The sequence below is a fragment of the Chiloscyllium plagiosum genome, chromosome 5 (genome assembly GCF_004010195.1).
Source record: "Chiloscyllium plagiosum isolate BGI_BamShark_2017 chromosome 5, ASM401019v2, whole genome shotgun sequence".
NCBI lineage: Eukaryota > Metazoa > Chordata > Chondrichthyes > Orectolobiformes > Hemiscylliidae > Chiloscyllium > Chiloscyllium plagiosum.
Window position 1 is genome coordinate 63,335,427 of NC_057714.1, and position 21,265 is coordinate 63,356,691.

General features: G+C 40.6%; 1 protein-coding gene across 18 annotated transcripts in view; it reads right to left on the minus strand.

Moving 5' to 3' along the window:
* tbc1d5 (TBC1 domain family, member 5) overlaps positions 1 to 21,265 on the minus strand; it is a 519,702-nt gene that overhangs the window by 64,432 nt on the left and 434,005 nt on the right. For all 18 annotated transcript variants that reach the window (XM_043690204.1, XM_043690195.1, XM_043690203.1 and 15 more), the window contains one exon: positions 10,127 to 10,293. In XM_043690204.1, the coding sequence (XP_043546139.1) occupies positions 10,127 to 10,293 (167 nt within the window). The remainder of the gene's footprint in view (positions 1 to 10,126; positions 10,294 to 21,265) is intronic.

Consider the following 21,265-nt stretch of genomic DNA (forward strand, 5'->3'; position numbering starts at 1 on the left):
GAGGTGCTGCATTTTGGGAAAGCAAATCTTAGCAGGATTTATACACTTAACGGTAAGGTCCTAGGGAGTGTTGCTGAACAAAGAGACCTTGGAGTGCAGGTTCATAGCTCCTTGAAAGTGGAGTCAGGTAAATAGGATAGTGAAGGCGGCATTTGGTATGCTTTCCTTTATTGGTCAGAGTATTGAGTTGCGGCTGTACAGGACATTGGTTAGGCCACTGTTGGAATATTCCGGGCAATTCTGGTCTCCTTCACATCAGAAAGATGTTGTGAAACTTGAAAGGGTTCAGAAAAGATTTACAAGGATGTTGCCAGGGTTGGAGGATTTGAGCTCGTGGAACCTTGTCAAAGGCAAAAGTCCAAATAGCCAACCCCTGCCATTCTGCTGTCATCAGTCTTTGGACAAAGTCTTTTCCCTGGGGTCGGGGAGTCCAGAACTAGAGGGTATAGGTTTAGGGTGAGAGGGGAAAGATATAAAAGAGACCTAAGGGGCAACTTTTTCACGCAGAGGGTGGTGCGAGCATGAAATGAGCTACCAGAGGATTTGGTGGAGGCTGGTACAATTGGAACTTTTAAGAGGCATTTGCATGGGTATATGAAAAGGAAGGGTTTGGAGGGATATGGACCGGGCACTGGCAGGTGGGACTAGATTAGATTGGGATATCTGGTTGGCATGGACGGGTTGGACCAAAGGGTCTGTTTTCATGCTGTACATCTCTATGACTCTATGGTGGCATTCAAAAACTCCTGTCTTACTTCAGGATTATAATGATGTTAGGTGGTTTTCCACTGCAATTGTGGGATTGCTCATCACCTTCTGTACAATAGATACATAAAAATAAATTTAAAGATGGACAATGAATATGGATACAAACAATGAACTCCTTTACTTTGATGAGATCCAAAGACCATCTTGTCATGGATCTCAAAAGTTGTGTTTTTGAAAAGATACCAGAAACATAGACAGCTTGATACCCTTCAATTGGAACAGGAACATACTGGCAAAAAGAAAATGATGCATATTTCATTTCAACTTTTCTTGCCTGATGTTCATAAGACAATATTAAAATTACATAAAATGGATTAGGAGACAAATTTTATTGTGCATTCATTTAGAATATAATATTAACATAGTTGTATAATGTCTAAAACATTCTGGTATGTAAACACTATTTACCAAAAGTAATGCACATCACATTACTTTGTTGACTAATGGAAACAAATGATTTGCCGAGAGGTTTATTAATTAATCACTTCAAACCTTCAGCTAGCCCAATGAGCTTGGAGCGGAAAATCAATTACAGTAGGATTATAATAAAACTGCTGAGGAAAAGACATAATCAAATTTCAAAAGTATACAGATTTATTAGAACAAGCCCCAAAAGTTGCAAGTCCCCAGAAGCACTGTGGAATTGGTGCAGAATACCAAAGAGTCACAGCGACACAGAACAGAGAACAGACCCTTTGGCCCAACATGTCTATGTTTTCACAAACCTTGCAAAAATGTCTATGTCAATCAACAAATGCCAAACTACACTAGGTCCTACTATGCCTGGGACTTTCAGTACTCATCCAGATGCTTTTTAAATGTTGCGAAAGTAATTGCCTCCACCACCTTCTCAGGCAGCATGTTCCATATATCCACCACTGTCTCGGTCAAGTCTTTTTTCTCAGATTTCCTCTCAGCCAACTGCTCCTCACCGTAAACTTATGCTCTCTGGTCTTAGACACACCTGCCATGAGGAAGACATTCTCACAATGTACTCTGTCTATGCTGTCAGTTTTGCAGATCTCAGGGCAACCACATCCTTCTGATAATGTGGTGGCCAAGAAATACACACAATATTCCATCTGTGCCCTAACCAATCTTTTGTAAAGCTGCAACAAGACTTCCTTGATCCTACATTCCACTCTCTGACTAATAAAGGCATGCATTGCACCTTCAGAGATCTATGGACTTGTACACTAACATCCTTTAGTTTCTCAGTACTCCATCGGTAGCTACCATTCATTGTGCTTATCCTTCCCTTATTAGTCCTCCCGAAATTAGACCTTGCACTTATCAGGATTAAAATCCATCTGCCATTGCTCTGCCCAATTCACCAGCTGATCGATATCAGATTATAGCCTGAGACCATCCTCCTAATCATCAACACCTCTCCAAACCATCTACCAACCTACTAATTGAACCTCTGACATGCACATCTAAGTCGTTATTGTGAATAATAAACTGCTAGGTTCCCAGCACCACTCTTTTTGCTACACTGCTGGCCCCGAGCCTCCAATTACAAAAACAACCCTCCACCATCACCCTTTGCCGTCTATTTGTAAGCCATTTTGGATCCAGTTTGCCAACTTGCCTTCAATCTTATATGGGCTCTTACCTCTTGGACCAGCCTTTCCTATGAGACCTGAACAAAAGCCTTACTGAAGTGCATGTAAACTACATCCACTCCACTACAGTTATCTATTCAGTCACCTTTTCAAAAAATATCAATTAAACTTGTCAGACAAGACCTCCCTTTAATAAATGCATGCTTACCAATCCCTAGTTTTTCAAGTGTTGATTAATCCTGTCTTCAGAATTTGTTCCAATAATTTCCCAACCAATGACATCAGACTAATTGTCTGTAATTATGTGGCTTATCCCTGCTGCCCTGCATGAACAAAGGAACCACATTAGCTATCCTCTAGTCATCTGGCACTTCACCTTTTCGCCAGCGAAATGTTAAATATCTTTGCCAGAATCCTAACAATCTCCTCCCTTGCCTTCCATGGCAGTCTGGGATATATCTCATCAACCCCTGGGAATTTATGCACCTGTACACCCCCTAAAACATTTAATACCCCTCCTTATTAATTTTAGAATGTTCTAGAACCTCACCATCCTGATATCCCTGGCTACAATCCTCTGTGAATACAAGCGAAAATAATTCATTTAAGACCTCATCCATGTCCATTGGCTCTACACACAGGTTGCTCCTTTTGTCTTGATTAAGTCCCACTCTTTCCCTGATAATCTTACACTTAACATACTTATAAAAAGCCTTGGGGTTTTCCTTGATTCTATCTGCCAAAGACATTTCACGCCCATCTTTACTCTCCTAATTTCCTTTTTAAGCAACCTCTTACGCTTTCTAAATATTTGAATGGCCTCCCCTGTTTTTAATGTGCTGTACCTGACATATGCTTGCTTCTTGATCAAACTCTTGATATTCCTTGACATGCAGCGTTTCCTGGACTTGCTCACGGCACCTGACATGTGCTGTACCTGACATATGCTTGCTTCTTGATCAAACTCTTGATATTCCTTGACATGCAGCGTTTCCTGGACTTGCTGCACTTGCTCTTTACTATTAGAGGAACATGCTTGCCCTGAATTCTCACTGTACTACTTTTAAAAGACTCTAAATGTAGTCTTCCTGCAAATAGCTGCTCCCAGTCTGTTTGCCAGATTCTGTCTAATAACTTTCAAATCTGCCTTCCTCCAATTCAGAAATGTAATTTCTGCACTATCCTTATCCCTTTCCATAAACACTTTGATTGACAGAGTTATGGTCACTATGCAAAAGATTTACCCACTGAAACTTCAAGCACTCGACTGGCTTCTTTCCCCAGGATTAGGTCTAGCATTGCCCCATCGCTCGTACTGGCAGTAAAATCTCTCCTGGATTCACTTAAAGATTCCATCCCATTCACACTAAGGCAATCACAGTTAACGTTCATGAAGTTGAAAACCCCTACAACTATAATGCTGTTTCTCACACATTTCTCTGAGTTGCCTACATATCGACTCCTTTATCTTCCTCTGACTGTTGGGAGGCCTCAGTATAATCCCAGCAAAGCAATCTAAGGTCTACCCACATGACCTCATTTGAAGACTTTCTGATGCATCCTCCCTCATTACTGAAGTGATGGTTTCCTTTATCAATCATGCAATGCCTCCACCTCTCTTACTTCCTTCCCTTATCCCTGAATCTTATATACCCTGGACTGCTAAGCTGTCCTTCCTTTAACCATGTCTCAGTGACTGTAACAAGATCGTTTTCCTATGTGCTAATCAATGCTCACAGTTCATCCACCTCAACAGTCAAGCTCCTTGCACTAAAATAGACAATTCAGTTTTCTAGACCATCTGTATATCTTATCCTGTCCATATCTTCTCCACCTATTGGACTGTCTTAACATTCCTTCGGTATATGACAAGACCTTGCTCTTGACTTTACATCTACTCTGTGCCCTATCTTCCTGACAAGTCAAAGAGATAATTACAATCAACAAGTAGTCTCATCCAATAAATAAAGAATTTCAACTATAATCATAGACTTCTACATTGCGCAAAAGATAACAGCTGAATGAGGAAAACAAAATCTGGTTCCAGGTCTAAAATATTAATCAACTGAATACATCCATCATAGCAGTCAGCTACCCACAGCTCAATTAGCATACCTGATCAAGTAAATAGCCTGTTCCAAGCTTTCATAGTAACCCTTAATCATGCTGAAAGTGAAACCTAGTATTATAATGAACAAATAGTACAAACAAAGAGCTGTGTTCAAGGGGAAAATAAGAGTTAGCTAAATATTTTCTAGAGTCACTGCATGTCTTTTAGTATTTTATGAATAATAAAGACCATGTTGTGATATACTTTTTCAGCTATAAGTCAATAACTGGTCTATGACATAGTTTATAGGGTGTCCAAAGCAAAAGACAATGCTAATGGGTGGCATGACGGCTCAGTGGTTAGCATAGCTGCCTCAGCAGTGCCAGGAACTTGGGTTCGATTCGACCCTGGGCTATCTGTATGAAGTTTGTATATTCTCCCTGTGTCTGTGTGGGTTTCCTCTGGGTGCTCCTGTTTCCTCCCACAGTCCAAAGATGTGCAGGAAAGTTGAATTATCCATGGGAAATACAGGGTAAAAAGGCAAAAGGCGGGGGAATGGTGTTGAGTGTGGGGGTTGGGTCAATGCGGCATGCTCTTCAGAGGGTTGGTGTGGACTTGATGGGTCAAATAGCCTACTTCCACACCTGTAGGAATTCTATGATAGTACAGCTGGGAGAGAAAAAGATAGAGACAGGTGCTCTTTGTATGTATTAACAACAGAAAATAGGTCACCGTTGAAGAAATCAGAACTGCCAAACATGACACTTTGCTAACAGAGGGGCTGGAGGTACAGAGAAAGGCTGTGATCAAAATGGAGGACAGTGTTTGAGGACTTAAATATTTGAATGTTTACTCCTGGAAGGTGTAAAGTGCCTAGTATAAAATTAGGTTTTGTTCCTCCAGCTTGTGTTGGGCTTTGCTGGAACACTACAGCAGGCCTAGCAAAGAGACTTCATGATGACAACAAGAGGGTGTCCTGAAATAATAAGTAACTGGAAGATTGGGTTCAATCTTATGCTTATAGACAGAGGGGAAGGGAAGTGATTTGCAAAGAGGCCACCTAATCTGCACTTTATCTCACCAACATTGAGACGACTATATTGTGAACACTGAATGTAGTAAAAGAGATTGAAAAAAAAGTACAATTAATTGGCTGCTTCACTTGGAAGGTGAGTTTGGGGCCCTGGACAATGAATAGGAAGGAGGTAGAAGGGTGAGTGTTCCAGCTTTTGTGAGATCATGGGAAGGTGCAATGGGATACAAGAGGGAAATTGGTGAAGAGGTGTTTGTGATGGAGGAGTACTCCAGGGTGTCACAGACGGAACAGCTTCTGAGGAATGCAGATAAGGGACACAAGAGAAGATGTGTATGATCATGGTATTCTGCTGGAGGTGACAGAAATGGAGAATGATGGCAGAAATCCTCACACCACCGACGCTGCTTGAATTGTTGGGTCCTTTTTAGAATTTTTGCTTTTATACAGAATAATTAATAATCCCATTATGTTAAACAAAATTACTTGACAAATGTTCATTGACATTAGGTCAGATAGTTTTCTTAATGGTGAAGTAAGGAATACATAACGAGGCTTAGGTTTATTAGATCATGCAAGAAGCAAATATTCATGTTAGGGTATAATAATCAATCAAGCCTTATGTAAAAAGATCTGCTTTTACTTCCTGTTTAGCAAAAACATCAACATGTGAAAAAGGCTAACAAATCTATGAAAGAAGTTGCTATTTTTTAGTCACAAATATAGATCAAATTTTAAATGTTCAGTTTTTATTTTACAAAGTAAAAAGTTTACTTTTGTACTGAATCATATAATTATTATAACTATCGAAAGATATTTGTGTGATATCAACAGCTGTGACAGTGAATGCAGGTGGCAGCAGTAGGGAGACCCCCTTCATAAAGGTTCCCTTTCCACTGAATGGATTAACTTTCTGTGAAACAGCATGCTCACGTTAAAATAGGCGTCTATCTAAACCCTGGACTACACATTGAGCCCCATCTCAAGGGCCTCAAGAAGTACCATCAATGCCATTTGAGACAGATTCTCAGCATCAGCCGGGAGGACTAAAATCTGCCTTCTTGAAGCAACTAACATTACCAGCATTGAGGCCATGATCATTCTAAACCAATTGGCTGGACTGACCAAATGCTTAGGATACTTGAGTTCCGACTCAAGGAAGATAGTTAAGTGACAGGAGGGCCAAGGAAGCATTTCAAAGACTCCCTGAAGGCTTACCTCAAGAAATGCAAAACAGAGATATGCATAGCAGTCTCTTTCCCAGAAGAAATCGAACTGGAGGTAACGCCTGTATGAAGGGACACAATTCTTTGAGAATTCCTTCCTCACTGCGTGATAAGCCCCAACCCCAGAAATATGTCCTTTAATTAGACCATTTGCTTTTCTCAGTATTAGCTGGTATTTCGTAATTAGGACTCTCCCCTCTGAGCCAGAAGGTTGTGGATTCAGATACCATTTGAGAGATTGATGGGCAGCACAGTGGCACAGTTGTTAGCACTGCTGCCTCACAGCACCAGAGACCCGGGTTCAATTTTCGCCTCAGGCGACTGTGTGGAGTTTGCACATTCTTCCCGTGTCTGCGTGGATTTCCTCCGGGTGCTCCGGTTTCCTCCCACAATCCAAAAATGTGCAGGTTAGGTGAATTGGCCATGCTAAATTGCCCGTAGTGTTAGTGAAGGGGTAAAAGTAGGGGAATGGGTCTGGGTGGGTTGCGCTTCAGTGGGTCGGTGTGGACTTGTTGGGCCGAAAGGCCTGTTTCCACACTGTAAGTAATCTAATCTAATCTAATACCCAGTGGCAAGAGGAAAAGGAACAGGAGAAAGAAACGCTCACAATCTCAAGGCAAAAGATCAATTCCACCTCCTGGAAAAACCTGCCAAATGTGTGGTAAGCGATGCAGCTCTAGGATCAGGCTCATCAACCACACAAGGAACCAAAGAACACATGACTCGTGACACAGAATTTCCCGTATTGGTTCGGGAATAATTGCTGACAATGATGACAACACAGTGGTGGCCATTTGGGCCATGTTATCTGTGCCTGATCAAATCATGAAAAGAGGTTGAGTAGTTTGGGCCTGTACTCAGGGGTGTTTACAAGAATGAGGGGAGATCTTATTGAAACAAATAAGATTTTTATGGGGTTTGAAAGGATAGATGTGGAATGGCTGTTTCTCCTTTTGGATAGGTTTAAATCCAGAAGGCATAATCTCAGAGCAGGGAGTCACCCATTTAAAACTGAGATGAGGAGGATTGTGGAATTCTTTACTGCAGGCTATATCTTACATTTATTCAAGGCTGAGGTAGGTACGTTTCTAATTCCCCTTTAAAAGTCATGCTTGAATTTTCCTCCAACAAAATGTCAGGCAATGCATTCCATATTCATACTAGTTGCTGAAAAAACATTTTCCTCACTGTGCCTCCTGTTCAATCCCCTCAAACCTGTGCCGTCTGATTCTTAACACTCTCACAATTTGTCATAGATTCTCTCTATCTATAAATTAAAAAGTTATTTGCTAATTAAAGGATAAAAAAGAACAGTAGTTGAAAAATTCCACAGATGGCTGTAAAGGAGGCAAGTGTATGAATTTTACAATTGAGTGGAGGATAAAGATTCACTTGATCAGAGAAAAAATGATTGAACAGCAAAAGTTAAAATTCAACTATTATTCTCATCAGTAAAAAAGCACAGAAACAGGCTACTTGACCCAAGAAATGCCTATGGATATTCTCTACTCAGACCCTGTTCCATCGCTCCTACTTAATTTTAGTCAACCTAATTTCTTCTATTCCTTCCTTTCTCATATATATAGCTAGCCTCCCTCAAATACATCTCTATTATTTGCTCACATACTCTGTTAGCAACGCACACTATTTAGTTTGTTCAATTTTCTCTTCATTTCTTCAATTCTAAAACTTACAATCATTTCCTTTTTTAAAACTCATTCATGTGATGTGGGGCATTGGTGGTAGTGCAAGCATTTATGACCTGTCACTAACTGTTCTGGTGAAGGTTGTAGAGATCTGCGTTCTTGAAATGCTGCTATTTGTTGAATGTCGACAGACCCAACATGCTGTTCGGGAGGAAATTATGGGATTTTAATCCAGTAACACTGTAGGAACAGACATATAATTCCAATTCAGGATGGTGAGTGGTTTGAAGGGGAACATGGAAGAATATTGTTCCTATTATCTGCTGCTATTGCCCTTCTATCTGCAAGTCATTGTGGGTTTGAAATGTGCTGTCCAAGTAGCCTTAATGAATTTTGTGCAGTGGATCTTGTAGATGGTGCACACTGTTACTACTTCTGATGATGCATCTAGAGTGCTGTTGAAGCTGCAATTATGCATGCTTTTAGATAGTGGACAGCCTTTGGGGAATCAGGAGGCGATTTACTCACCATCGGATTCCTAGCCTCTGACTTGCTTTTGTTGTCATTGTATTTCTATGGCCAGTCCAGTTCAGTTTCTGGTCACTGCTTACCATCAGGATGCTGAAAGTGGGGGAATGCAGTGACAGCAATACCACTGAATATCAAGGGGAGATAATTAGATTCCTTTACATTGGACATTACCAGGTATAGTCGGTTCTATTATAATGCATGTTTCTGGAATGTGAATTGGCTATAATACGATTGAAGAAGTTAGGCCATTATTTGTTGAACATGAACTTTCCTTACCTATACTGGGGCTATAATGCAATTCCAGTCTCACTGGTTTAAATGGTGCTATTACATGATTTTCTTATAATGTGGGATCACACAGGAACAGAACTATTGCCTGATATCAGAACAGGCTGTATTTGTATGGCGTGAATGTCATTTGTCACCTATCAGTCCAAGCCTAAATATTGTCTAAGTCTTTCTGCATTTGTACATAGACTGCTTCAGTATCTGGGGAGTTACAAATTGTGCTGAACATTATACAACCATCAGCAGACATCCCCATTTCCGATCTTAATGACAGAAGGAAGGTCACTGATGAAGCAGCTGAAGAGGTTGGGGCTGGAATACTATCCTGAGGAATCACTGCAGCGATGTCCTGGAGGTCAGACGACTGACCTCCACCAGCCACAACCATCTTACTTTGGGCCACATGCGACTTCAACCAGCAGGGTAGACAAGTTAGATTTTATTTTGGAATGCTTCAATCTTCAATTCCCAGCTACAATTCTAAGAGTAGTGAGTGCCTCTCATTACTTTTAGTTTTGGAAGTGCAAATTTAACAATAAACATATGGAGGAAATTTTCTTAGTGACAAAATAGAAACTAAAACCTTGATTTATGAGACCAATCCCAAATGACGTCAAAAGAAACTAAGGATTTCATCTGTTTAATTTTACAAATGGATCAATTACTGCTGAGGAGGACGGTTGCAATTCACATGAAAGTATGATTGATACAGGCCATATTCAAAGGAATTAGATTGAAGGGCTTACTTTTTCATCTCTTTATATTAGAGCTTTTTTTCAAGTGCTCAATCAAGAATATTGATGAGTGTAGGCCAACATTATTAAAAGACAAATGGCATGTCATTCTATGATGATGATATAATCCAGCAAAGGCCTAGAAAATTCCCTAAAATATACATTTAAATAACATGAAGATGAACTTCAAAAGCTTATGGTTCAATAGTCTTACCGTTTCTTTGGCATTCACTTAAAATGTGAAAATTCCACCTTTTGACATGAGTCATTACTGAAAGAACTCACCACGTCTTTTCGTCCACCCATCGATTTGCTGTGCGACCGTGAACGAGAGATTGTATTAAAGAATGAATCCTTTTTTGCAGTGGAAAAGGGAGGTGAAGCTGTGTTATCTTTTGCAGTAGGCAAACTTTCAGTACTCGGCGAGGAACTAACATGAGTGGCACCATGACCTACAACAAATAGTTTAAAAGAACAAAAATTACCAGAGATTCATGATGTGTGCTTCAAAGGTCTTTTTGTCCAGTTCTGCACCAGTACAATACTGTGATATTTATTCATTTCATTTCCCCGATTGTTTACACAAATGATGGAAAACATGTAATAAACATATTTTATAAATATATCTGAATGATTCATAACAGTGAATATTCCAAGGTATGGACTCACCATTTCATAATTTCCAAATGAAATGTATATTCAATTTCATTACAATTCAAATTATGGAACATTAAGGGTTTCTTCTGTGGAAAGTATTGTTATTCCTGACAGCATATCTCAGACTGAGACAAAATTCTTTTAACTACTAGCTACTGACTTCAACAGTTTTTTTTCATAATTAAAATGTAGAAGTGGCATTTGACAGATTTTCATTATGCTTCAATGTGCAAAATAGATAAGATTCCATTTCTAAAATCTAGATTCCTTACATTTATTGTCTATATCCTTTAGTATGTGAAAATGTCTGATTCATAATTGCTGACATAGCATCATGTGCATTCTACCGGACTCTTTTTAAGTTACCTAAACAACATTTCTAAAAAGTGGCCAAACAGTTACATTATGTTAGATTACCCTACAATTAGTTGAAACAACAGCGAGGGGTCCAACTCTTGAATTCCTCAGACAATGTTTCTTCAGATAGTTGCAGACTGAGCTGTTAAACTGTATCACTTTGGGCAATGGATCCCAGCTGAGGAGAGTGTTTGACCAAATATTTTATCTGAACACTGTAAATAATGGTCCTGGAATGAGAACTCCCCAGCTTGCTATGACCATGTTCTGACCAGTTTGAGAGTGGAATTCATGTAATCACAAGTATAATGTAAAATAAATTGTTTTCCAGAGTCAGACAGACCATAAATAGATAAGATGTGGAAGCTTTGGAGAGGGTGCAGAGAAGATTTACCAGGATGTTGCCTGGAATGGAGAGGAAGTCGTACGAGGATAGGTTGAGAGTTCTCGGCCTTTTCTCGTTGGAACGGCGAAGGATGAGGGGTGACTTGATAGAGGTTTATAAGATGATCAGAGGAATAGATAGAGTAGACAGTCAGAAACTTTTTCCCCGGGTACAACAGAGTGTTACAAGGGGACATAAATTTAAGGTGAAGGGTGGAAGGTATAGGGGAGATGTCAGGGGTGGGTTCTTTACCCAGAGAGTGGTGAGGGCATGGAATGCGCTGCCCGTGGGAGTGGTGGAGTCGGAATCATTGGCGACCTTTAAGCGGCATTTGGATAGGTACATGGATGGGTACTTAATCTAGGTTAGAAGTTCGGCACAACATCGTGTGCCGAAGGGCCTGTTCTGTGCTGTATTGTTCTATGTTCTATAAATGGGTGACAGTATTTCTCCCAAGCGGCTTGACAAGCATTTGCCCTGGCTGAACCTGATCAGCCAAACACCATAGGGCAGCACTTTAAATCTAAACTGAAAGCTGCTGACATCAGAGGAAAAATGGAGTTCATCTGTAAGGATCTCAAATTTTCTCTGCACAAAATCATGACAAAAATCAATCACAGCCCATTTACCTTCAATGCCTTAACCTACAGGGTCTGCTTATGATTGATGTTTTTATAGATATTAAAAAATTAACTTTTTTGCAGGTGTAACTGCAATGGAAAGTAATAAAAATATCATTTTTAATCATTTTTATTAGTTGGGTGATGAGGACAAGAAATGCTATTCCTTTTTTAAAACATACAGTCACAGCACTTGAAAAGTTAAATATTCATTCAGTAGTTTGTATATTAGTACATGTAGCTACTAGTATGTGCAACTGAACCACACTGAGAACTTGACTGACAATCTTAAATTGCTTATCATTGGGATTATTTAGCAAGTGTTGTCCAATTACATTTAATGGCAGGTACCATGTTTTGAGTTTTGTAAGCATAGACTGGTTAGGTACTTTTAGTATTGTGCCTGTTGTGAATAACATTGAGACCCATTCTCAGCTGACAGCATGGACATGTGCACACATTGTACCCATTTGAACTCAAAGCAGGTTATAGCCATTTGCTGGTTCGCTCCTCAAAGCAATATGTTGACTAGTCAGAGGCAAACTTTCTAGTTTAAATTTAAACAGTCTTAGCTGTTAATTGTCAGTCATCATCTATCCAGTGCATGGCCTATAGAACACCTCTACCAAAGTACACTTTCTAACCAATAAATATTTTTCTCAGAATACAAAAGATTGTTGCTTTTTACACTGGTATTTCTTGCGAATATCTTGATGAGTGTAAGACAAAAACATTTAAAAAAATATATTTTTCTTCAGCTCAAATATTGTATTACTAAATGTTGATTTGTTCAAACACAATTTTGTTTGAACACAATGTCTCTTGAAGTGCTCAAAATGAACATCAATATGGATATGCTGTATGATCATTCAGTCCAAAATTTCTAATGCAACTAAAAGAAACTTTAAACTTTGTTCATGTTCTAATTCAGTGACATGGAATTTCCTGAATGGGCAATTAACAAATAATGGCCACTGTCGATGAAGCGTTCCAGATATTCAAAAAATACTTCTTGCATTGCAGAACGTATAAGCAGAGCACTTATTGCAGGCAGTAAGAAAAGTTAAAATTGAGAAAATGTTTTGTTTTAAACAGTCTCCTTTAATTCCAGATAAAATGGAGTAGTTTGAAGTGGCGGCTGGGACCTCCCGTGAAATCAAGTCAAAGACGAGTGCATGAACCCTGGCTGCTGAGAGGGACGGGGGCCCAAGTTGAAACTTAACCAATAAACAGAATGCTGCTGAAGATGGATTCTTATTTTGAAGAAACAAAGATTGTGAAGGGTTAGATGCCAGGAATCTTCAGAGGGTATCTCAATGTTGAAAGTTCATTTAATTATGCCCAGGAAGTTGAGTGAAAGGACATTGTCTAAATGGACAATGGAAGATTCAGCCCAAGTGTGAAACATATGACCAAGGAGAAGGAGTAGGTCATTCAGCCCCTCTGCCACTCAATAAAATCAAAGATTTACAACTGTAATATCAAATCTGCATTATCACTTATCCTCACTACCTTTTCTGCACCTTTCTTAACAAGAATCTATCACTGGCTTAAAGGTATCCAAGAACTTTGATTCTATCACTTTTCAGGAAACACTCGATGATTCCCCAGTCTGCAGAGATTGTCTTATGAGCATTGGCTGAACAGGTTTGGACTCTAGCTCAGTCCTCTGATCCTGCTTTATCCCCTATCTTTCGTTTCCTTTTGCCCAAGCATGTGTTATCTTGTGGGTGGCACGGTGGCACAGTGGTTAGCACTGCTGCCTCACAGCGCCAGAGACCCGGGTTCAATTCCCGACTCAGGCGACTGACTGTGTGGAGTTTGCACGTTCTCCCCGTGTCTGAGGGTCAGGTGAATTGGTCATGCTAAATTGCCCGTAGTGTTAGGTAAGGGGTAGATGTGTAGGGGTATGGGTGGGTTGCGCTTCAGCGGGGCGGTGTGGACTTGTGGGGCCGAAGGGCCTGTTTCCACACTGTAAGTAATCTAATCTAATCTAATCTACTCATTGGAGTTAAGAAGAATGAGAGATAATCTCATTGAAACATACAGGATTCTTAAGGGCCTTGACAGGATAAATAATGAGAGGATGCTTCCCCTCATGGGACAGTCAAGGCACAGTCTCAGAATAAAGGGGTACCAATTCAAGACTGAGACGTGAAGGAATTTCTTCTCTTAGAGGGTTGATGGTCTTTGGAACTCCACGTTACGGAGAACTGTGGGGACAGAATCCTTGTGTATATTTAAGGTTGAGATAAATCGATTTTTGATCAGTAGGGAAAGATCAAGAGGAAATGCATGAAAGTGGATGTGAAGAATGCCATTGGGTCAGCCATGATCCCGTTGAATTGCAGAACAGGCTCGAGGGGCCAAGTGGCCTATTCCTGTTCCTATTTCTTGTATTAAATCTGTAAGAAAAAAATTATTTGCCTCATCTCTGGTTTTAAATGGGCAACTTGTTATTTTTAAACAGTGACTCCCTAGTTCTAGATTGTAAGAGAAAACATCTTCTTCACATCTATCTTGCAAAGACTCGTCAGGACCTCCCTCTGCCCTTTAATACACCATCCTATTGTCTGGCTAACATCTCTGTCTCAGGTTGCTGCAGTACTCCAGCAAAACTCAGCACCTTGGGAACCTGCAGTCTTCTGGACTCAATATCAAGTTCAATACCTTTAGGGCTTGAACTCTCTCATGTATATACTCCAACCCCCATACGTCAGGGTTTGTTATCACATAGTTTGCTATGTCAGCCACAGTTAACCACTAACAGTCACCATTAATAGCTATTCACTCTCCTAGCCAGATCGTTATCCACTCCTTTGTCTGTCCACTCTCTTTGGGCTCTAGTCCTTACCCATTGTTTACTCTTTACCCCCTCTCACCACCCCACCTTTTGCAAACTGACATTTTCTGAGCTATCATCGCTCTGAAGAAGAGTCACTCAACCTGAAACTTTAACTCTGATTTCTCCCCACAGATGCTGCCTGACCTGCTGAAATTTTCCAGCATTTTCTGATTTTGTTCCTCAGGACCTTAATATGTTTCATTCAACTTGCCTTTTACTCTTCTAAATCCCAGCAGAGTAAGCCTAGCCTCTCCAATTTTTCCTATAAGACAACCTACTCATTTCCGGTATTAGACTGGTCACTCTTCTCTGAGCTGCTTTCAATGCATTTACATCCTGCCTAAATACTGAGCACTCCAGATTCAGTCTCTCTGATGCCCTGTAAAACTGAAGCATTTGTTCCCTGTTTTTGCATTCAATTCCCCTCAGTTAAGTAAGAACTTTTTTTAAGCTTTCGTAATTACTTGCTGTACTTATACTAACCTTCTCTCATTTACGCCTGAATTCCTCTGCACCTCAGAGCTTTGCTGAATGGTGAAAAATTGCAAATGTGCTATTTCTTTATTCTTCCTGCCAAAAAGGACAATTTCACATTTTCCCACATTACACTCCATTTGTCACAGTTTTTCCCACTCACTAAAATTACAATTTTGACCTTAACTGGTTTTCATAATTTACTTTCTTACCTACCTTTGTGTCATTAGCAAATAATACCTTAGATGAAAGGGCAGAAGGTATGTACATAAATTGCAAACAGTTGAAGTTCCAATACTGATCCTGCTGTTACATCATTCTGTATATCTTCCAACCTGAATGACCATCCTCTGTTAGCCAGCCAATCTTCTACTATTGTCAACATGCTACCCCCTAAACAATGAGATTTATTTTCTGTAATAACCTTGATATGGACACTTTATTAAATGCCTTCTGGAAATTTAAGTACAATACCGGCTTCCCTTTATCCACATAGAATCATAGAAAATAGGAGGAGTAGGCCATTTGGTCCTTTGAGCCTATGGCGGCATTCAATGTGATCATCTTTGACCATCCAGCTCAGTCCTCTGATCCTGCTTTATCCCCTATCTTTCGTTTCCTTTTGCCCAAGCATGAGTTATCTTGTGGGCAGCACGGTGGCACAGTGGTTAGCACTGCTGCCTCACAGCGCCAGAGACCCGGGTTCATTTCCCGCCTCAGGCGACTGACTGTGTGGAGTTTGCATGTTCTCCCTGTGTCTGCATGGGTTTCCTCCGGGTGCTCCGGTTTCCTCCCACAGTCCAAAGCTGTGCAGGTCAGGTGAATTGGCCATGCTAAATTGCCTGTAGTGTTAGGTAAGGGGTAAATGTAGGTGGGTTGCGCTTTGGTGGGTCGGTGTGGACTTGTTGGGCCGAAGGGCCTGTTTCCACACTGTAATGAAATGTAATGTAATCTAATCTCCTCAAATAACTTCAATAGTTTGGTCAAATATGACTTCCCTTTCACTAAACTACCTTTTATCGGAGATATCCAATTTGGCCCCATGAACTTTGTAACCTTTAACTTACTAACTATATCTCCTATGTTCACATCCAAATTATTGATATAAATAGCAAAAAGCAGTAGAACCAGCATCGATCATTATAGCAGTCCACTGGTCACAGGCCTCCAGTCTGAAAAGCAACCCTCCACCACCACCCTCTATCTTTTATCCTCAGGCCAGTTCTGTATCCAAATAGCCGGTTCTCCCTGTATTCCATGTGATCCAACCTTGTTAACCAGTCTACCATGAGAAACCTTGTCAAATGCCTTACTGAAGTCCATGTAGATCATGTTCACCGCTCTGCCCTTATCAATTCTCTTGGTTACTTCTTCAAAAAACTCAAATCAAGTTTGTGCATGGGAAATCTTTTTCTCACTAAGCCATGTTGACTTTCCCTAATCAACCTTTGCCTTTCTAAATACATGTGCCTCAGGATTCCCTCCAACAACTTGCCCACCACCGATGTCAGGTTCACTGGTCTATAGTTCCATGGATTTTCCATACCACCTTTCTTAAACAGTGGTTGTGAAAGTGGAGTTGTGGTTAGATAGGATAGTGAAGGCAGTGTTGATATATTTGCCTTTATTGGTCAATGCATTGAGAATAGGAGTAGGGAGGTCATGTTACGGCTATACAATTCATTGGTTTGGCCACTTTTTAATTCTGCATGCAGGATTAGATATAGGTCTCCCTCCTATAGAAGGATGTTGTGAAATTTGAAAGAGTTTAGAAACGATTTATGAAGATGTTGCCAGGGTTGGAGGATTTGAGCTTTAGGAGTGTCAGTAACCCTATAGAAGTGTATAAAATCATTAAGGGCATGGATAGGGTAAATAGGCAAGGTCTTTTCCCTGGGGTCGGGGCATCCAAAACTAGAGGGCATAGGTTTAAGGTGAGAGGGAAAAGATATAAAAGGAACCTAAGGGACTTTTTCACGCAGAGGGTGGTGCGTGAATGAATGAGCTGCCAAAGGAAGTGGTGGAGGTTGGTACAATTACAACATTTAAAAGACCCTGGATGGGTATATGAATAGGAAGGGTTCAGAGTATACGGGCCAAATGCTGGCAAATAGGGCTAAATTTATATAGGATATCTGGTCAGCACGGACACGTTGGACCGAAGGGCTGGTTTCTGTGCTGTATATATCTCTGACTTTAAAGGACATACAATTTTGTTTGCAATAATACAAAATAATGTGCAACCTTGTATTGATTAACTTGTCATCATTTCATTTACAACAGTGTAACTTGGCTGTGTGCAAACTGACTTCTGTGTTTAGTGACAAAATAAACTTTAAGCTAAAAATTCTTGTCAAGTAACTATGCTGCAAAAGAATTTGAAGTGATTGAGAAACTGATCCAAGAATGTAAGAAGGAATCTTCCCTGAAGGTTTCCAAGACCAAAGCATATTGTACCTATTCTTGGCCTCAGTAAGGGGATTACATTGTGGGATCAATGGGCATATTTACAGAGAAAAAGACCATAAGATACAGTCGGTTCTGCTATAAAGCATGTTGCTTCAACCCAAATTGGCTTTAATGCGATTGAGTTATTTGTAAAATGTGAACTTTCCTTACTTGTATTGGTTATAAAGCAATTCCAGCCCCATTAGTTTAAAAGGCGCAGCTATTGTGTAATTTTCTTATAACACGAGATCAAACGAGAACATAACTATTGCTTTATATCAGCACTGACCAAATACGAGCTGAATTAGGCCATTTGGCCCAGTGAGTCTGCTCCACTGATCCATCATGGCTGATATGTTTCTCAAACCCAATCTCCTCTTTTCTCCCTGTAACTCTTGATCCTCTCACTAATCAAGAACCTATTTCTCTGTCTTCAATATACTCAATCATTTGGCCTTCACAGCCTTCTGTGGCAACGAGTTCAACAAGTTCACACTCTCTGGCTGAAGAAAGTTCTTCTCATCTTGGTTTTGAAGGGTTGTTCCTTCACCCTGAGCCTGTGCCCTCGGGTGGTGATCTCTCCTACTATTGGAAATATCTTGTCCATGTCCACCCTAACCAGCCTCTCAGTATTGTGCAAATTTCAATGAGATCCCCCCTCATTCTTCTAAACTCCAAACAGACCCAGAGTTCTCATCTGCTCCTCATATGTCAAGCCTTCATCCCCTGGATCACTCTCAAAAACTTCCTTTGGAACACCTCCAATGCTTGGACATTCTTCTTTAGATACAGGACCCAAAACTGCTAATAATATTCCAAATGCGGTCTGACTAGAGCCTTATACAGTCTCATCAGCACAGCCAAGCTCTTGTATTCTAGCAGTCCTGGAAAGAAAGCTAACAGTGCATTTGTCTTCATATCTGCTGCCTGGACCTGCATGTTAACTTATGAGAATCCTAAACTATCACTCCCACGTCCTTCTGTGCTTCAGATTTCCAAAACCTTTCATATTTAGAAAATTGTGTAAACCTTTATTCTTCTTATCAAAGTGCATAACATCACACTTTCCCACAATGTTTTCCATCTGCCACTTTTTTGCCCACTCTCCTAGCCTGTACCAATCCTTCTGCAGCCTCCCCATTTCCTCAACACTGCCTGTTCCCCAACTAATCTTTCTGTTATCTGCAAAATTAGCAACTGTGCCCGCAATTCCTTCATTGAGATCGTTAATTTTTAATGTGAACAGTTGTGGTCCCAACACTGACCCCTGTGGAACTCCACTAATCCTGAGAAAGATCCCTTTATCCTCACTCACTGTCTTCTGCCAGTCAGCTAATTCTTTATCCATGCCAGTACCTTGCCCTCTTAACTTGTTTAGCAGCCTCCTGTGTGACTCCTTGTTAAAGGCCTTCTAGAAATCCAAACGGATCATGTCCACTGGCTCTCTTTTGTCTTGTCTAACTTGCACACTTGCCTCCTTGAAGAATTATAACATAGCTGTCAGGCATGACCTCCCAAAGCCGTGCTGAATCAGTTCTATTTTACTAAGTACTTCCAGGTACTCTGTAATCTCATCATTAATAATGTAAAATCTTACCAATGACTGAGGTTAGGTTAATTTCCTGGCTTCTGCCTCCCTTCCTTCTTAAACAGTGGATAGCATTAGTCATTTTCCAATCCTTCCTGAGACCCCACCCTGACTCCAATGATTTCTGAAAGATCACTACCAATATCTCCATAATCTTGTCAGCTATCTCCTTCAGAACTCTGGGGTGCAGTCCATCTGGTCCAGGTGATATATCCACTTTCAGACCTTTTAGCTTCTCCAGCATCTTCTCCTTAATGCTGGCCACTGCATTCATTGCTGCCCCTGACTCTCTTGAAGTTTTGGTATGCTGCTGGTATCTACCACTGTGAAAACTGATGCAAAATATCTATCGCGTTCCTTCACCATTTCTTTGTGCCTCATGACTACTTCTCTAGCCAAAGTTTCTAGCAGTCCAATGTCCACTCTTGTGTCTCTCGTTTCTTTCATATAACACCAAAGAAAACTCTTGCAATCTTCTTATATAGCTAGCTTACTCTCATATTTCATCCTATCCTTGCTTATTATTTCAATTATTTTCTGCTGGTTTTTAAAGGCTTCCCAATCCTCTAACTTCCCACTAATCTTCACCACATGTTATGCTTTTTCTTTTACTTGAATGCTGTCCTTAGTATGCTTTTGTTTCTTTGGGGTGAATTTCTGCTGTGCCTCCCGAATTATTCCCAGAAACTCCTGCCATTGCTGCTCCACCGATTTCTCTGCTTGACTTCTCATCCAATCAGCTCTGGCCAGCTCCTTCCTCAGGTCTTAGGGGTTACTTTTACTCAGTTGTAATATAACAACATCTCAACAAGCTTCTCCCCCTTAAACTACAAGATCGATTCTCTCATTATGGTTACTGGCCCCTTTACCTTCATGTCTTTCTTACATGCCTTTTGTATCTCCTGATTTAACTTCTTTCCCACATCCTGACTAAGGAACGGCCTGGTGAAGTGTTTTTGCCCAAAATGTCAGCTCTCCTGCTCCTTGGATGCTGCCTGACTCCCTATGATTTTCCGTCGTCATATTTTTCGACTGACTCTCCAGCATCTGCAGTCCTCACTTTCTTCTAGAAGATTATTTTGTTTAAGTCAAATAAGTTGACTCATTAATGTTGAGAAACATGCTTTATTTTATATTATTATGTAAAGATGAGTTGGACTAATTAAGAGCCCATACCCAACTGAGATTCCGCATAGTTTTGTGCAGAGGGTGCTGCGTACTGTATATTCAATGAGCTGCCAGTGGAAGTGGTGAAGGTGAGTACAATTACAACATTTAAACAACATTTGGACAGGTACATGGTTAGGGAAGGTTTAGAAGCATATGGGCCAAATGCAGGGAAATAGGACGAGGTCAGTTTAGGAAACCTGGTCGGCATAGTTGCATTGGATCAAAGAGCCTGTTTCTGTGCTATATGACTCTATAACACCTTCAGGAGGGCAGTTAAGGATTAGCAATAAATGCTGGTCAAGCTAGTGATGCCCGCATCCGAGTAACTGAAAATGAAATTACCCAAGAAAACCTAGCATCCTCCCTCCTGCCCTCATTTTGGGCACTCCATCATCCTGCTGGGGCCAACCTGACAGCTCCAGTGAGCCCCATCCACACTCACCTCCATCTGATGTTTATTTTATTGTGGCTGAGTTCAGTGCAAAGGGAGATGGAGATGCTTTAATCAAGGTTTATGCAAGAAGTATACTCTCTAGAATGAGAGGAAAGGGAGAGAAGAGGGACCATTCAAGTAGAATGAGGAAATACGAATGTAGTTATGGTAGGGGACCGTATTATTAGGGTGATAGATATCACTTTCTGCAGCTGTGAGCAGGAATCCTGAAAGCTGCCTGTTTGATGCCGGGGTTAAGGACATGTCCTCACGACTGGAGAAGAACTTGGAGGGGAGAAGGGAAGGGATCCTGTAGTTGCAATACACATTGGCACCAATGAAATTGGCAGGGCCAGAAAGGAGATTTGGCTGAAAGGTTTTGAATAGTTAGATTAGATTAGATTACTTACAGTGTGGAAACAGGCCCTTCGGCCCAACAAGTCCACA